General features: G+C 41.0%; 1 protein-coding gene across 1 annotated transcript; it reads left to right on the forward strand.

Moving 5' to 3' along the window:
• Window positions 1–654: 654 nt before the first annotated feature.
• rps6ka4 (ribosomal protein S6 kinase, polypeptide 4) lies at window positions 655–18281 on the forward strand. The gene is made up of 18 exons (XM_069667738.1): window positions 655–1602; window positions 2571–2642; window positions 3128–3195; window positions 5030–5180; window positions 5380–5495; window positions 6382–6489; window positions 6634–6714; window positions 7108–7211; window positions 7427–7577; window positions 7676–7837; window positions 8003–8128; window positions 11046–11179; window positions 11311–11404; window positions 11524–11694; window positions 12714–12905; window positions 12995–13154; window positions 15044–15207; window positions 15309–18281. The coding sequence occupies exons 1-18, from the start codon at window positions 1515–1517 to the stop codon at window positions 15525–15527; spliced, it is 2361 nt and encodes a 786-aa protein (XP_069523839.1). The 5' UTR covers window positions 655–1514; the 3' UTR covers window positions 15528–18281.
• Window positions 18282–19596: the final 1315 nt, after the last annotated feature.

Here is a 19596-nt window from a genome sequence, read left to right on the forward strand (position 1 = left end):
CAAAGGTCAGTACTGAGTTTCTTGTCCTTTTAAGACCAACAATGTTGACATTGGGCCATTTTATTGTAGTTGGTTTGATTTATACACCATATAGAACACACACCAATAAAAGTACAATGAAAAGATTAGTCATAGAAGTGTGTGTAAATATTTATGCTTGTTAATGTTTATACACTTAACAAAGCTTAAAATAACATCATCATACTGTTAATACACATTTGTATTGTTTATTGGCAGCGATCCCTCTTCAGAGTGAACATAGTAAATTTGTATGTAAACCATGTGTCACACATGTCAGTAGCAAAACTTAATTGTTTTGCTTTGGCAGGGCAAGGTCAACAGTGTACACAAACAGACAGACTGCAAGCTTTTAATAGCTAACAGTAATTTAAAGGTGCTTAGGGCTTAGTGGCTCTACAAACACTTGTGCCTCACAGGCCATTGATTTGATGCTATTGTAATGTTATCACTGTATAATAATGCTTGTCTTATTATTTATTTGGTTTTCTATAGTAAAGAAATGAAATATATGTATTAACAATATTCAACACATGAAAAACTACCAAAAAGATCTTATCTGGCAAGTTCTCCTGAGGTCGCGAGCAACATTGCTCCGCCCACACCAATGGTTCACGTGACTGACCGTCGCCCAGGTTGTGTCGAAAGCATCCTGGTGTTAGCAGTTAGCTAGCTGCCGAGAGAAATACAAAGTATTGAAGAAATATTTTGAAAATGGGTGACTGACTGTCGTGGCTCTAGAGAAGAGAAAGAAGATAAGGAACTACCCAGACTGTTCTTTTCCAGCACGGTCTGACTGCTGATATCTGAAGAGGCTTGCTAACATAGCTAACTAAACATTAGCGTTAGCTAACGTTCAAACTTTGACGAGCAACAGCAGCAATTCGTTAGCTAGCGGCTTGTTGTAAATTTACTACTGCCATTATAGCTAGCCAGACAACATGTGTTGTTATTGTAGCAGTTAGGCTAACTAATGAGCGTCGTAGGTGTTAACGTGTTGGTTGATAACGCGTTATTTTGATATAACTGGTATTTACGTTATTACTAAGTAACGACAGCTAACTTATGAATGACTACTATTAAACAGCTAATGCTAACGCTAGCTATTTAAACTTCAATGCAACTAACATAGACACGTACTCAAAATCAGAACTGTTGAGCTTTGTAACTAGTGAAATAATAGCTCGTAAACAGTTATCTAAAGAGCTCGACGTCTGATTTTTTTCTGATTGATATCGGCCAATCACATGAGATAAATAATGATAAACACAAGGATGTCAAACGCGTGGGGATTAATGTCAGGGCAGCAGTATTGTTTAGAAAACACAGCTGTCCGCTCATTTCGATAATCCTTGTATTCTGTATAATGCAGCTGATATAGATTTGTGTCATTGCTGAGCGGGTAGCGTATCATTTTATAAATACAAAGACATTTGGCTATTATTCAGTTTATCATAAACCGTCTGTATAGGCTACAGTCTACTTTTCTTTAAGTTATGCCTGGGGACGCATCTGATAGTAGTGATGACTCCGATGCAAAAACAAATGAAAAGGCCTGCACCGTCAAGCATCAAATCACCAATGGTAAGTCAAGTGTGCTGTTTGTAATCAAGTACGTCATAAACTCTGTGTAACCAGAAATACAGTATAATTTGATCAAATAGCGTTTTTTTACGTGTGTATTTTTATTGATATTTTGAATAATAATTTTAAAATGTGCTGCTGTTCATTATGGTTACAGCATTGTTGCCTTACATCCTACAGGTGTTTCTATTTTCCCATCACTCAGTTTAAGTAGATTGATTTTTGTCTTTCAGTCTGCATTTAAGTTATCAGTTTGAAAAAATCTAAACACCATCATCGGTGAACATTTTAGAGCATCTGTGTGTCAAACCCAATGTACTTTTGAGCAGTGGATTTTCACTTAGTTTGTGTTTACATTTGCTTCACTTGATGTGGACTCTGTACCAGAGAAGAAAGATTTATTGTTGTCCTATAGTTTATGAAGTTTCTATGTTTCCTATAATACAATTCATATTAAAAAAAATCACCCAGAGTCACATAAAGCAGATAATTGCTGCTTTAACCTCCCTTAGTGAAAATGTTCCCGTAAGCAGTGATGTCACTGCATTTTTTTATTTGTCTGTCACAACAGAAACGTATTACTGTGATTAATTAGGGTGTGGATATGGACCAAAGTGCACCAACCTTTTAATTGACAAAGATCAGGGCAGCACCCGTATAAGTTGTAATGCTGTTATGCTGCTATTAAGTAAATCTCATAAACACTGACTAACATAATTGAACGGATATTTATGTTGTATATTTGTCTTTATCTGTTGTAACACACCACAAATTCTAAACACAGTTCATTGTGCTCTCTAGCATCTCTTAAAAGTTAGACAGTTGTTTCAGCATATTGGATGGACACTGTTGCTGCTCTGAAATGTGCTCGCCTGTCCGCTTTAAAACAAAATTGTCTGTGTTTGCAGGGCAGAGAAATTAATCATGTACTGTATGTTATAATCGCAGTATTTTCTTTCTGTCACCAGCTAACCTCACGGGTCACACTGAGAAGGTCGGCATGGAGAACTTCGAGCTGCTCAAAGTCTTGGGCACTGGAGGTACGTGACTTTATCAAGCATAGAATATATGAGCTAATGGATACAGTTGTTGTTAAACCAGAAGAAAACTCTCAGTAAGATGTCAGTATGAGGTATACCCAAAGCACACAGGAAGTGTTTTCCTGACATAGTTATATATCTTAAGGGGAAACTGTTTCTAATTAATTTTCACGTCTTGAAGAGAACGTGTCTCTGAGGACTTATACGTTGTGGTAAAGCCTTTCTTTACAGTGATTTGGGAGTTGCAAATCTTCAAAACAGCATGAGTAGTATGATGTTTATATGAGAGACCATATGCTGTAGATGTCTCTGTTATTAGATCTCATCCATAATGAATACCTTTGAGAGATCTGAGACGCTGTTTCTGTCAACAAAGCAACGCCTGAATTAAATGTGCTGTGCAGGAATGTATCTGCATATAATCCAGTTGTGTTTGTGCTTATAGTGATGTGATTGACTGGATATGTTGTTTGTTGTTTGTCTAGCTTATGGAAAAGTGTTCTTGGTCAGGAAGAACACCGGTCACGATGTGGGACAGCTTTATGCTATGAAGGTAAGCAGCATAATGAACAAAGCCACACAACAGTTTCTTAAGAATGATTTAAATAACTGGGCTTGGTTTTAAATTCAAAACAGGAACTCTTTTCCAAAGTTTTATGTAAATGATTAGATGATTTTGCTTTTATACAAATGTGTCTGTAATACCTGCGAAGCACATAATGAGATGTCATTCAATCTAAATGATATGCCACAAAGTGAAGGTTGACTGAGCTGCCAGTCATTTAAACCTCACAGAGGAAATGGAGAAAAAAATACACCGGGCTATTCTTTTCTTGTAGATATGCATTTATTACTTTTCAGCGCAGAAGTTATATGGGAAAAAATTGCAGAAATACGACCCAGCACATGCAATAATGTGATAACCATAGTCAAAAATACATCAAATACAGAGCAGTTTCTCTTTAAAAGCACAAATACTAATCTACGAATAGGTTTTTTTTGTTGGTTTCATGCTCAGGGGAAAAATAATAATAGGTTAATTACAAAAAGACAGAGAGAGAGAGGAAAAAAGAAGAGATGGTCAAGTATGTCAATTACATTTGTTCATATCCTGGAAAAAGACAAAAAGAAATTATAAAAAACAAAAGTGTTTAAAGATCTTTAAGTCTTTATTTAGAGAGAGAGGACCGTGGACAGTGTTGGAAACAGGGGAAGAGAGAGTGGGGGATGACATGCGGCAGGGGGCCGAGGGTGGGAGTTGAACCTGGGGCCGACGCATCAGGGACTGTAGCCTCTGTAAATGTGACACATGATTTAACCGCTGAGCTAAACCTACACCCCATAAAGATCCTTTTTTTAAAAAGAGACGGAAAAAACACAACAAGGTGCTTTACACAGGTGACAAACTACATAAGTCCTTACCTTAAAAATAACCCAAAACAACACATCAACACATCATTGTTATCAACACATCATTATACAATCTCGTCTTCTCCAGATGTATTTGTTTGCTATTTCTCTCAACCACAAGTGTAAGGCACAAGTATCTTGTGTTTCATTCAAATTTAGATTCAATTTTCCTAACTTGCAATATTATGTTTTTTGCAATCACCAACCTAAAAAACAGCAATTTTGTATTCCTTATGGCAAAAGATGAGGAGTGTGTTGCTCCAAGGATGGCTATGAGTGCATCAGGTTCCGTACACTTCCCAAGAACCTCAGAGAAACAATAGAAGATGTCTTTCCATACAGTTTAGAGCATAACCAAAAGCAGTGTGTTAAATTACTGATTGTGACCTAGTTTGATTACAAACAGGTAATACTACACTAAAAAAAGCTGTGTAATTATGTGTTAATATCATCACACAGTAACGTCGAAATTGGACACCAAAAAAAAGGAAATCTTAAAAAAAATCTTTATAATAATTAATTAGTTGTTAGATAAATTGACTAATTGAAAAAATATTTCTTTGATTAATCAATAGAAAATAATCGTTCTACTGTATCCGACTTTGTCTGAACACTCTGTATAATCTTTCAACATTCATCCCAAACCTCATGTTTCAGTTCTACATTCAGCTTGTCCGCCCATCCTTGTTTAAATCCTGATGTGTTCAGCAGAGCTTTGTTATAGAGGATCTAGTAAGAAGAGGGGAGGACGCTCACGATTGACAGCATCAAATTTATTTATTGTCTCCGGAGACTCGTGCTCGTTCAAATTCCATCTATTTTGAGCCTGTAGCTGCTGAATGGGTGGATGTGTTAATGAAAACGTGTACAAAATATTACTTAATCTGGTGCTTTAAATTAATCGTTTTCTAACGTCGACCAAACTGTTAAACTGTTGAATCACAATTAGTTCAAACTAAAGGTTATTTCTACCCTAGGTGTTGAAGAAAGCAGCCATCGTTCAAAAGGCAAAGACAACAGAACACACTCGCACTGAGAGGCAGGTGCTGGAGCACATCCGCCAGTCTCCCTTCCTGGTCACGCTTCACTACGCCTTCCAGACGCAGAGCAAACTCCATCTAATCCTGGGTGAGTGGTGAGACCCTACAACCAAATATGGACAACTGTGTTCTCTCCAGTCACGAAGCGCTCAATAGATGTTCTCTTTATGTTTCTGTCTATAACTGTTAGTGTGTTTGTTGTATTGTGTGCATACTGCTTCTTTGTGTCATTTTTGTATCATGTCTATTCAAGCTGCCTGTGTATTTGTCTTTGTGTGTGAGTGCAGACTATGTGAGCGGAGGGGAGATGTTCACTCATCTGTACCAGCGGGATCACTTCTCTGAGGAGGCGGTGAGGATTTATATCGGGGAAATAATCCTGGCTCTGGAGCACCTGCACAAGGTGGGTGTCCCCGCTTCCAGCTCTATAACTTTAAGACACATTTATTGGTGTTTGGATGCTAGGAGGCAGAAGAAATAAAATCAAGCTTACAGAGACAATGCATCTTTAGCCCTTTTTACACTGCGGTCCTGCCACAGCAACGTTACGAAGATCTGCTGTCATGCAGCCTTTGTCATTTTACATTGGACCAAGCAACCAAGCTTCGCCCCATCATTCCACCTTTGTGCGTTTTACATGGAAGACAAGATATAACAGAGGTGTAATAATCCTGCCTTGAACTGACACTGTATATAAGGGGCTAATATATTACTTTATACTTTCATGACTTACATGTTGGCAAGCAAATTTTGTCTTGCTTGTGGCCAGCTGATCAACGTCAGTCCCATAAGATAGCCTTTAACTGCAAAATGTTTTTCTTTCTTTACCATTTAGTCTCTAACTTTGTCTGTTGTTGGATGCTATGAATGCAACCCTCTGGGCTGCTTCCTCTTTGCCTGAAATATTCTTTAAATGAATAAAAAGTCTTAAATTAATTGCTTGTGGAAAAGTCTCCATTTACACAATTTTTTCCAACTAGCTGAAAACAGCAATGTTGAATTTTATGGGTTGTTTATTTTGATAGCATCGATAAAACCATCTCAGCGATAGCACCATTGGTGCCTGGTATTTACAATTCCTGATTTATTAGTGCAAGTAAGCATTGTGCTCCAGTTTGTGCTGCTGTCTCGGCAGTCGTTTACTTTGACAGTTATCGGTATCAAACTTTAAAAGATTGGTATTACTGAAAACTGGTTGATAAAAGGTCATTTATGTTTCCTCTGCTTGACAGAATGTTTACTTTGTTTGGTGTATAAATCACTGCTACGTTTCACTGTATTTTGTACAGCTGGGGATCGTGTACAGAGACATCAAACTGGAGAACATTCTTCTGGATAGTGAAGGCCATGTGGTGTTGACAGATTTCGGCCTCAGTAAGGAGTTCCTGGAAGAAGAGGTATGTAAACATGATACCAACATCAAAACATAATGTGAGTGCATGTGGACAATGAGTGGGATATCACAGTCATAACAATATTATCTTCATATAACACGTTATTTTCCAGCTATGCTTTATCTTGTATCCTTATTCTCATTACAGAAGGAGAGGACCTACTCTTTCTGTGGCACCATTGAGTACATGGCGCCTGAAATCATCAGGGGGAAATCCGGGCACGGCAAGGTAAAAATATGGCAGTAAGGCAGCAAGAACTAATGTTTTATATTCATTGATTTTGGCAACCGTAAAGATTTTAAGTTGTACACTTTTCATATTTATTAGATTAAGGATGACAGGGAGCAAATGAGTTGTAGATTTTTTAAGTGCTGTTAAGCCTTAAAAAGAAGAGAGTCTCACTTTGGTTGACTGTGGTTACTAAGCAGGGCACAAAAAGAAAAAAGCCTCTAGTTTAACCACTGTATGGGCTGATGTACCACAGATAAGATCAACAGTACGGTTGACTTTTTTGGTTATGACAGGAAGTCAGTATAAGAGATGACTACACAGTGGGCTCCTTATCTGCTCATCTTTGTTCTCTTTCCTTCAAGTAAAATTTTAAACCTCTCGTCTCTTCAGTCGGTAGATTGGTGGAGCCTCGGGATCCTGATGTTTGAGCTGCTGACGGGAGCGTCTCCGTTCACCCTGGAGGGAGAGAGGAACTCCCAGAGTGAGGTGTCAAAGTGAGTGCTACTAACTTCATCTCTATAAAACATGGATTCATTTTAAACCATCGTCCTTATTCTCTAAAAAAATCCAGCCGTTGAGTTAGGGGTACCTGTTGTCATTAATCTACCTAGTATTGTCCTTGATATATCTGCTCTTGGAGTTTATCTTATTAGGGTATTATGTTGACGGAATAGGAATTATACTTCCTTTTTCATCCCTGTTCCGTCAGACGTATCCTGCGCTGTGATCCACCGTTCCCCTCCATGATTGGATCCACTGCTCAGGACCTGCTGCGGAAGTTGTTGGTTAAAGATCCCCACAGGAGGCTGGGTTCTGGACCGCGAGGGGCTGAAGACATTAAAGCACATTCCTTCTTCAAGGTCCCAATAGACTAAGCTTCTTATCCCAAGTAATATCTCTTCCTCGTGCATCTGCATCTCATCATCCTTCATGTCTTCTGCTTTGTCTCTCCTAACAGGGCCTGAACTGGGCTGACCTCGCACAAAAGAAGATGCAGAGTCCGTTCAAGCCGGAGCTGAAGAGTGAACTAGATGTGGGGAACTTTGCTGAGGAGTTCACAGGGATGGATCCTGTTTACTCTCCTGCAAGCACGCCCCCAAGCACTGACCGCCTGTTTCAGGTTCGTTCTCACTGTCTCAGACTTTGTCAGCTCGATTTCCTAAATAAAGATCACCATCTGAAAATATTGCCATTCTGATGTAGTAAATGCTGATCCTTTCAAAGTGAGTGTTCTTAAACTTACCACCTCGTCATAAACCTTAACATTCCCTCTCTGTTATTTTAGGGTTACTCCTTCATAGCACCCTCCATCCTGTTCAATAAGAACGCCGTCATGGGAGACTTTGTTGATTCTCAGGTTGGTGCTGATCGACCGGGTTCAGCTTCTGTCCAGCGCAGTGCAATGTTACAGGTAAGGATCGTAAACCTGTTGGACCTATGAAGTGTTTTTTGGGAGGTTGGGGGTTAAGGTTGAATGGGATTTGGGCATTTGCTAATGATTCGAATGTTAAAGAGCCACTGTGTATTTGATGTTGGTTAAACATCTGAAAAAAGCCTCAGCAGTGTGTGTGAATTAGGACAGACAGGAAGGATGAGGGATGAGGATGAGGGTCGCCTAGTTTATTAACCAGAGTTGGTTAACCTTTATTTTACAGCTTGTTTTTTTTATTTTATCAAACACTAGGCAGTTAGGGCTGTCCCGAATACCTTTTTCGACTGCCATCCCCGAGTATTACACCAACGTGACCTAGTAATTTTATTAAACAATGAAAATGTGTATCACAGCTCATTATACAAAACAGAATCCCACACTACAGGGTTTTTCCTGCACTGAGTGGGGGCAGATGACAAATCCTACTTATTCTGCCTTTAAAGACTCATTGAAAGAAGTGAATCATGTTATTCAAATTGAGGATTTTCTTGAGGGTGTTGATTTCATAAAATCATTTTTCGTCAAGAGGTGGAGCGATGTTGTACTGAATATATGCGCTGCTTTGTTTCGGTCGTAGGCACGAGGCCGCCGGCAGTGCCGAAGATAATCACCATTCAGTTACACAAGCGCAATTGGTAGACAACAGATTATTTTTTACTAGATTTAGACTAGATTTTTACTCCACCAACTCGACTAGTTCCACAACTTAACTGAAACTGGACTTTTGTTGCCAAGCAACCCAAACATTCTCCTGCACCAGTTGGGTGTAAAAAAATAGGTCTTATCTCTTACGTCCGACTTAGCTACGACCGACTTCTTAATTGGAATTTACGTCGTCATTTAATCGTAGCTGCGCCCGGTCTTATGATGCACATCCATGTGAACACTTGAAAAGCATTGACTGTTGCCAAACAACATATGTCTCCACCCACTAACTTCTGTCATCAAATGATCGACAGAAGATATGGATAACAAAACAAGTAAAGAAAAATACATTTTACGGATAGTGAAATGAGGAAACATAAATAATCAAGCATGCCGTCGTCCAATGTACATTTATCATGTCTCCCTCCGTGTTCTGAAAGGCCCTACTGGCACAAAATCTGTGCTCAATCAGCACCTGCAGGGCGGGGACAGCGCCGCGCTTCTGTCCGACACATGCTGCAGCTGAGGGGAGAGCTCTTTAATCATTCCAAACAGGAAAAAAAACGAAACCTTTCGTTCAACTTACTGTCTGACCACGGACCACTCTCTCTCGTTTTAATGCCCTTTTATTTATCCTGTAAAACAACAAGACGCGCTGCCACTGTGTTTTTCTTTAAGGTTTCTTTAAGGCGTAAAAGATACACCCGGGTGCAACACAAACGGGCCTTAAGTCTAACTGGTGCACAGGGCGTAATTTCATGTCTCCTCAGCTCCTGGTTACCACAGATCAGCTGTTTTTTTTTATCATTTACATTTATCTGTAGGTTTTAATTTATCATCAACCAGTGAAATAAGAATCTGCTGTGTGATTCAGAAGTACTAGCTTGATTGATGTGGACATACAGGGTCTGCTGTAGGGCTGGTCGGTCGGTCGGTCAGTATTCCATTACCGACAGTAATGCAGTTTCGGTGGAGTGGCCCCGCTTAAAGCCAGACTGATTTGGGTCGAACAGATTGTTCTTGGACAGGAAGTCGGAGACTTGATTAAAGACTGTGCACTCAAGTATTTTTAAAAGGAAGGGTAGAAGTGAAAGTGGTCTGTAGTTTTCAACCTGGTTTGGGTTGAGGGTGGGTTTTTTTCGAGCAGTGGGTTGACCTGAGCTTAAATGCAGTGGTGAACACACCTGTTGACAGTGAAGAGTTGATAATGTGCGTGACTGCAGGGTTAAGTGTGGGGCAAATGGTCTGTAGGAGGTTTGATAATATTGGGTCCAGTGGACAGGTAGTGGGCCGAGAGTCCAGCAGAAACTTGGAGACTTCCTGTTTCTCAGTATCTTAACTGCAGCTGTCTTCCCTTTTCCTGTAAATGCAGAAACTGAATCACAGCCTGTGTATGTGTGTTATTTTGCGTCTGTTGCTTACAAAGCCATTTACAGCGGCCACAGTAACATTCTGTCAGAAACAAACTGCACAAAGTTTATTCTGATAAGAAATGTTGTTATTGTTGTTGTTTATACAATGTATAATTTTAAAGCTCTTTTTGTGCTCTTTCTGATGGAGCTATCCATACGCACATCAGATCAATATGAAGGTAGTTATGAGGGCATTTGCAGAGGCATGCAGAATTTGCCGAATGTCAACGTTAGAGGTCAAAGGTCAAATTCTGCTGTCCTCACTGTCATGAAAATGTGACTGGTAGGTAGAATATAGTCTAAGCTTTACAGTGAGTGAGATATTGGCACTGTGACCAAACCAAACCATGAAACTATTTTAAAGATGGAGGGATGAAAAAAAGAGTGATAGCTCATAGAAAGCTACCATTGCTGCAATGCTGTCATACATTTTCCAACACTAGGCACGTAGACCTTTATGAAAATCACACAGAGACATGGTCCCTACAAACTTGCACGACGGACAAATCCTGGGCGTCTGGCTCATGGACTGTCATGCCTCTTATCCAATCAGATTACTTGGTCGTAACTAACAGTTGTATAAATGATAACATCCTGACCAGCAACGTAAATGCCGTCTGTATCTGTATATAAATCCAAGCATGTTCCTGTGTAAGAAACTCTTCTCAGGGACGTTAATATTGACTTCTCAGGTTTTATCGTTTATTGGTCAATGCACTCCAAAGGCAGAGGCTTTTTACGCTACTGGAAGCAAGGTCTGATCGCACAAGGATAAAAGAAAAACAAATAAATCTGTTCAGACAGCTCACTGTGACTCACACCGTCCCTCCTTTGTTCAGGAATCCCAGTTTTTCCAGCACTATGAGCTGTGTCTTTACGGGCCACCCCTGGGTGAGGGCAGTTTCTCTGTGTGCAGGAAGTGTCGACATAAACAGAGTGACCACGAGTACGCTGTCAAGATCGTCAGCCGCAGGTGAGTGGAGATGTAATCGTGCTACAGCTTCCTAGCTTCACTTTGTGTGCGTGGCTGGATCACAGTGTCACTGTACCATCAGACGGCGTAAGTTACAGAATGACATTGAATGTCTCTCCTGACTGTGTTAGAATGGAGGCAAACACTCAGAGGGAGATCGCTGCTTTGAGGCAATGTGAGTCTCACCCGAACATCGTCAAGCTGCATGAAGTCTACACTGATCAGGTACAAAGAAGGAAACCACGTAACGTGTCAAAACAGTCATAACATTACCACATTACATCGTGAATATACTGGAAACTTTATAGAGATTGTATAGCAATGGACATCTCCTTCCCTGTCAGTATCACACATATTTAGTGATGGAGCTCCTGCGAGGTGGCGAGCTGCTGGAAAGGATCAAGAGGAAGAAGCTGTTTGGCGAGGCGGAGGCCAGTCAGCTGTTACAGAGCCTGGTGTCAGCTGTCAGCTTCATGCACGAGGCTGGAGTTGTGCACAGGGACCTCAAACCAGAGGTGGGTGAACGATTTAATACAAACAAGCAAAGTGATGACTTGACTCTCCTGACACAGCAGTTATGAGCAGTGTCTTCTGCATGCACATGTGTTCATAAAAACACCAGTCCAACATTATTAAAACCATATTTCTACGTCACCAAATTCTATTAAAATAAGAAAAAGGAGGTTTTTATAGTCTCAGTTATTTCAGTCTGACCTGCACGTGTCCTGCGTATCTCTAAGATGTCTAAGTTAGACTATATCAGTTGGATGTGTGGAGATGTTAGTGTAGATATTCTGCTGCATCATTTGCACATGAATGATTTAATTGAGGTAAACACAGTGGACAACAGCTCATAATGCCTCGGTGCCGCTGCACGGCACTCCTCCAAATGAAGGCTGCAGATTTATCACATATCCTGCCGTCTTCAGATGGCTGTGGGATTTAATTAACTGAACGAGAATGCTTTCAGATAGTATAACGCCGCTGTTAATGACAGATAGCGGCAAGAATCACCCATTAACTTTTAGTGCTTTGCTGAGACGCCTGTCGTTGTTGCATAAACTTTTATTTTTGATGCCAATCTAAACTCATTTACCCACAGGAGAGGGTTTGATTAAAACGGTTTATCTGCATTATTGCACAATTCCTGCACAATTCTTCTCAAGTAATGAGTCAGTTTGATAAGAAGAGTCTCCAAAAGATGAATGTTGACCGAAAGGAAGATATGGAAGCATCTCCTTCCCCACGGCATCTACTGTAATATTCACCGAAATATCAACAACTAATTTTGCACGGCTCATTTGAAGGAAAGTCCCATCTGTTTGCCCTTTACTCCCACCTTTACTCCACATGTGCTGCACTGAGGGGGAAAATGCCAAACTCACTGGGACAGCATATGCCAATCTTAGGAACGTGCCAACTGGGAGTAATAGTCGTGTTTACTTGTGATATTATAGCGTTTGTTCAGTCCAGAATGTGAGGAATATATAAAACTGAGTGAGGATGAACATGGATTTTATTCTCTACCTTACAGAACGTGCTGTTTGCGGATGAGGGGGAGGACTCGGTGCTGAAAGTAATAGATTTTGGATTCGCCCGCCTCTGCCCTGCAGGCAGCGCCCCCCTGCAGACTCCCTGCTTCACACTGCAGTACGCTGCACCTGAGCTGTTTGAGAGCGCAGGATACGACAAAGCCTGCGACCTCTGGAGCCTCGGGGTCATCCTGGTAGTTAAACCTGAAAACTGTTAATTCTGTAACATCAGCAAAGCTAACTCAAAGACTTATGACTCTCTCTCTCTCTGTGTTTTCATCAGTACACCATGCTGTCAGGCCAGGTGCCGTTTCAGAGCGAGCAGCGTGGGATGACCTCATCATATGCTGCTGACATCATGCAGAAGATTAAAGAGGGTGATTTCTCATTGGATGGAGAGGCCTGGAAGGGAGTGTCGGAGGATGCCAAAGAGCTTGTTAAAGGTATGTGAGCACTGAAACAGATGTTGATTTTAGAGTTTAAAAATTCACTGAGCACAGAAATGGTGGCAGACCATCATGTGCTCTGACTCTCTCTGTGACTTGTGCTGCAGACAGGACTGAGTGTTAACTACAAAGCCCGAGCACTCTCTATGTTCTGTTAAAGCGTTCTCATATTGGAAAAATAATATCTGCCTTTTGATGTATTGTCAGGCTCTGATATTGACTTTACTTACAGGGATAGTTGGGTTTGTTTGAAGTGGGGTTGTGTGAGATACTTAACAATAGTAAGTGTACTACATACAGTGGCTGCCGTTCAGCACGGCTCTGGTGTTCAGATACTGGCCGGAAGCTCGGCTATATGCCGCTGCAGATGGTGTCAATCCCACACGTAATTTATCCACTTATAAGGACGTCTCAAATCAATAGTGGTATCGATTATATGCTATACTTGAATAATTCACCGCGTTTCATTTTTCAGTAAGAACGCCTCTTTATTTGGCACTACTTTGTGTGGACCGCAACACATACGTGTTACTACGCCTGCAGCGTACGATGTCAGATCAGCTGTTTGTGTCAGCGGTTTGTAGAAGAGACAACAAACTAAAGAAAATACAATATTATGGAAACGACAAAGCGCCGTCCACGGTGGGGACTAGAGGACGTTGTTTTCCTTCATGCCTTGAAGTGTTTTATACTGTTGGGTTACAATGGTGTTAGGTAGCTGTAGCTAGCTCCGCTAATATAAACATCCACACTTCAGCCGCAACACTGAGACAGTTGTACACCTGCATCGATCATTTTTCTGAAGAGGATTATACAAAACCTACGCCGAATGATCCAGCTGGACTCTTGCTTGCTCTTCATGGTGGAGACTAAATGATACTTTTATGAACCAGAGAACACAGAGGAAGTACTTTTACAGATGAGACTGGCTGACAGAAAGACAGGGGAAAACTTCTGCAGTTGTTTGGTGAGTTGTTTCAGTATTGCTCTTAAGCAAGAGTCGGGCTGGATCATTCAGTGCTGGTTTTGCATTAATCCTCTTCAGAAAACTTATCGGTGCAGACGTGGAGCTGTCTCAGTGTTGCGCGAGGAGTGTTTATGTTTACATTTAGCTGAGCAGCCACCGCTATCTAACACCATCATCACTCAGCAGAATTCGGTGTTATCTATGAGGTAATCAGGACACTTCTTGTTTCAACACTCCGTGAAAAAAACAAGCAAGCACCAACGGTGATATCTTCAGAAAAGTGAAGTTTGATTTCAGTCTGTGCTCGCCGCTGCACTTTCTGACACAAATAGCTGACATGCGGCATAAAACACTTCACGGCATGAAGAAAAACAATGTCCTCTAGTCCCCACCGTGGACGGCCCTTTGTCATTTCCATAATATTGTATTTTAGTTTGTTGTCTCTTGTACAAACCGCTGACACAAACAGCTGATCTGACACCGTACGCTGCAGGCGTAGTAACACGTATGTGTTGAAGTCCACACAAAGTAGTGCCAGATAAAGAGCCGTTCTTACTGAAAAGTGAAACCATCTGCAGCGGCATATAGCCTAACTTCCGTTTCCGGCACTCCTGTCGGTATCTGAACACCGGGGCCGTGCTGACCGGCATCCTCTGTATACAGTACACTTACTATTGTTAAGTATCTCTCACAACCCCACTTCAAACAAACTGAACTGTCCCTTTACAAACGTGCTTCATTAGACTTTCTGTATTATTGAAACATGCAACGGCGGATGGCTCAGGGAGTTCCTACAGTTTTCAGGACTATAGCAGCCAGAGGAAGGTTTTTTCCACACTACTTTTTTACTACTTGTTTCATCTTGTTTTGTCTGCATCTTTGTGCTTGTTTGCTGAAACTCTTCCCTCTTTAATTAAAGGCCTGCTGACAGTGGATCCAGAGAACCGTCTCAAACTCTCTGATCTGAAAGAGAACAGCTGGCTGCAGGGCGGAGCCTCCATGTCCACGACTCCTCTGTGCACCCCAGATGTGCTCGAGTCCAGCGGGCCTACTGTCCGCACCTACGTAAATGCCACCTACAAGGTAAAAGTAGAGCGTACCAAACAGAGTAATAAAGTGGGTTTACTTCCTGTGTTTCGTCTTTCTTTTCTCACACTTGTCTTTGGTCATTTCGCTCTCGCCAGGCTTTCAACCGCGGTAAGAGAGAAGGCTTCTTTCTGAAAAGTGTCGACAATGCCCCGCTTGCGAAACGACGAAAGCTGAAGATGACGAGCACAGGCGTAGAGACCCGATGGAGTTCATCCTCCTCCTCCTCATCTTCCTCCACCTCCTCCTCTGCCTCGGCCTCTGCAAAAGCATCCAAAGCACCGCCAAAGCAAACTGTGACCCCAAAGCAGAGCTAGCCTGAAGGGCAGGGGAGAGAATGAAGTGGTATGTGTTTAAACAGGCTTCATGATGTCCTCCAGCGGTGATTGGTTCGCCCGATACCAAGAAACACATACTGACAAGCCAAAAGACTGGTTTCACATAGTATTATGTTTTCAATACAAGATTGAATTCTACTTTTTAACGGCAGAGCAACTTCATTCATCATGTGGTATTCTCCCCAAACCAAACGTGTATTTTCATTGAAAAGATGGTGGAGGTTTAGTTTAGTATCTTTACGATGTACAGAAATATGTGGCCTTGTGGAAAATTAATATTTACCCAGTATTCACACACCATAATGTGGTGGAGACACACACTAAAATTTAACAATGAGACATTTACCTATGTTCACTGTGGGTAAGAAACAGTGCCTGGCTATATAGGGATAAAGGGAAAAAGGAGCCATAAATGAGCAGAAGCCATATATACAGCAAAGCAGTGCATTTATCAATTGAGCCGTTGTGAATGGACACACATTTGCACAAAGCAAATGAGTTGTCTTTCCAGGAATTAGCAGGCTTAACCCTTTACAGGTATGGAGTTATTTTTAACTAATCAATTTGTAACGATTGGCAAAAAACGGTAAAAGTTTGGCCACTTTTTTTTTGCTTTTCTAAGTTGTTAAGCAAAAATCCAGCTGTTTGCACTAATTAGCAGAGAATGTAAATGATCAAATGGTAACAAAAATAAAGTAGAAAGCTGGAAGGACTGAGCGCAGAGGGCAATGATTGTGATATGTGAAACCCCTGAGACAGCCAAGGATGAATAATACACAGGATGACATACAGTTTAAAGGTGTCAGGACCAAAGGCTGTATATATAGATGGGCGACGCGTCTCCATCTGCTCTCATTGTATGAAATTGATGCCAAAATAGCCCCCGTGATAGTCACTTCCATCTTGCTGGGTGGAGCCACAGTAGCCACTTTCGCTAACCAAAACACACACAGCGTGTTTATCATCAGAACAGCTTCTTTGTGTTGGTCTGAGGTTAGCTTTCACAGATATGTAAACTTCACTGCCTGCAGTGATTGTTTTAGTTACATGTCCTCTCACCGTTCCTCCTCTACTCTGCTAATCAGGAACAGATCGGCTGCAGGATTTGTCAACAGAGCTGTCAATCATCCTTTTGACAGCATCAAATAACTAATTAAAAATAAACTTCTCAGAAAAATGAACACTTGGACGTAAATCAGCATGATAAGAACTAACTATAATGACAGAAACCATGTTTGAGAAAAATGTATTTGACGTGTATTTTGATTTTAAAGTTTGACTCATGTCCCATCTGTTAACATGGAGGAGGCGGGCTTTATGAGCTATGCTGCAGCCAGTCAGCAGGGGGCGATAGAGGTGTTTTGGCTTCACTTATAGGGCTCTGTCACGTCGTCCATCTTTTTTACAGTCTATTGTCCGGACACTGACTTCACACAGCCGGGTCGCACATAGACACTACCAACTACAGATCCTGTTGAACACAACGTGGAGCACATGTCCTGAGAAACGGCTCCGATGATAAAGTATTTGGAGAAACAGTCAGAGATTAACTTGAAGCGCTAACCGTGCTAACAACGTGTTCGACAGTAGCACCTGTACATGTTAAAGAGTGTGATTTTCTCGTTGTTCTCGCTGTAAATAACTGCCATTATTGTGCCAGTCTGAACTCTCTAGCATGCTAATTTGTTGTGATGATCTGTAAGAATCTTTTCTATATTTTGGTATCTTGGGTTCACTAAATAGAAGTCATCCACAATGTTTTTATGCTACCAAGTGCAGCTCGAGTGTTTGCACGTATATCGGAGCGTCGTTGATTTCCAGTGTGTAGCGGGAATGTAAAACAGGTGTTACAGTGTTCAGCTGCCCCTTCAGACCAGCGCCACGTGTGGCTATCATAAACACAATCTTTGATACAGTTAGATATTGTTTCCCCTCAGTTAGGCTCAGCTTGTGGTCCTCCTGGGCTGTAACGACCACCCCCATACATCGTTTTACAGATGTGGTTTTACAGCATCGTACGGTTTATGAATTGAAATGATGTTACAGAATGAGACACTTAATAATGACTTTAATGTGGTTGTAATGAGACCATCCTGCAGAGCTGGTGTGTACATACTCATCCTTGATTAAGAGCAAAAAAAAAAAAGATGTAATGTTTTTTAAATTTTAATGGTATTTAGTCTCCTGATGTAATTATGTTTTTATTGGACTTTTCTTTTTTTTACATGTTGCACAGTCAGTTGATCAATTAAAACACACATTTCAGCTTTAAAGGTGCTTTCTCTGATATTTATTACCTGTAATTGATTTTAATGCAGTGGTAATGGGATTTATGATTTAAATTGGCTCTTGTGTTCCAGCACTGCGTGTGTGTGCGTGTGTGCGTGAGAGAGAGAGCATGAGGGTTGCTGGGAGGTTGTTTTACTGTTATTTCTGTACCAGATGAAGCATTATTGCAAGTTACTGTATTATTTACTTGTTTGGCGCCTTCGTCTGTTGAAAGGTAACTGGTTGTTTGTGTTTGACCTTTGACATTTTGACTTCGGACCTGTGCTTTCATTGGTGTTGATATTCTTTTGTTACAGTAATTGATGTTTTTCTTTTCTCTTTCCTTTTCTTTTGAGCATTACTATTTTCCTGAGATGCACTGTCACTGATGTCGTAACTGGGAATTTATCTTTTGCACCAAGAGTTTTTTTGGTCGGTGCAGAATAAACATGACTTTTAAATAGCTGGTGGTGTGATTTATTTTTTGACAGCTGTTATTGTTCGGTAAATGCTTGTGATCGGAGCGACTACACTGATCCAGTTATACTGATGGTGGGATTCTGAATTGTTGCTAAAAGTGCAAATACAACAGATTATACAGGAAGTTTGATAACCTTTGCATCTGACAAAAGCTGTTCCTATGTTGTTACAGAGAGGGGAAAGCTCTCACTAAATTATTAGTCAACGCTCTGAAAAAATGCTCATACTACAAGGCAGATTTTACTCACAGATTAAGCTCGGTTTATCTCCTGAATTACGTAGCTAGTACCTATGTTTTTATTCACATGTATCTGAACCTCCTATTTCATCTATTGATTTTAGCATTTTTCACCACAGACAAGTAGCCAGGCACGAACTGTAATATTCACAGAGGCTGTAATGTCTATAAAGTTACCTTTTATTAGATGTGGACGGGGGGTTATACATTTTTACATTGTGACTAGCAGCGTTGAGCTTATGTAAGAGACAGATAATAGTCTTATTTAAGAGGGGGAATGTGTATTTAAAGCTCCTGTGAGGCACTGAATTTGGCCCCCACGCGGACAAAGCCTTACCTCTTATCTGTTTGCTGATTTTGTCCTGTACATGCTTAAGTGGTGGTTTTTAACAAAAGATCTCTTCCTGCTTTCTTATGTATCACTCACTTTAAATGTTTGCCCTGGAAAATGTAAACAAAGGCAGCGTGCAGTTAATCGCTTCGTCTGACACCTACCCCCCGCAAGCAGTTTCAGGCATTAAAAATAACTATATAGAAATAATCAATCTTGTTGATTGCCTGGTTTGCTTTTGTAGGTCATAAAGAGTAATCAGAATTAATTTCAGTCTGTTTCTCCTCACAGGAGCTTTAATCGGCTCCATTTTAATAACCACCAAATGCCAATGAGGCAATTTCTCTTCTGATTCTCTGTTAGTGACTTAATCATATGCTAAAAACTGTTTTTAACGGTAAATGAAAAATGTTCATTCAAGACTTTGTAGGAAGAACAGTTGCATTTTCTACATAAGGATTTGATAGCAAGAAGTGTGCGGGAGGTTGAGCCTCCCCGAGGTGTCGTGGGCCTAACTTGACGAAACACGAAGGGAGGCGCCCACTTGATAACCCTGTTGATGTGCTGCCTCTCGCTGCCCATCTAACTACAAGTTTGAGTTGTGGGGGCCATTAGGAGCCATGTGGTAGGGTAGGTACCTAGAGCTGGAATGAATGGAGCCTGGGTCTGTTGAAGTTGGGTTGCGGTGACCACTCAGGGTCATGTGGTAGGTTAATTATAAGAATTGGGAT

This window comes from Semicossyphus pulcher, unplaced genomic scaffold (genome assembly GCF_022749685.1).
Source record: "Semicossyphus pulcher isolate SPU_LCO1_2020_fin unplaced genomic scaffold, fSemPul1.0.p SCAF_10, whole genome shotgun sequence".
Lineage (NCBI taxonomy): Eukaryota > Metazoa > Chordata > Actinopteri > Labriformes > Labridae > Semicossyphus > Semicossyphus pulcher.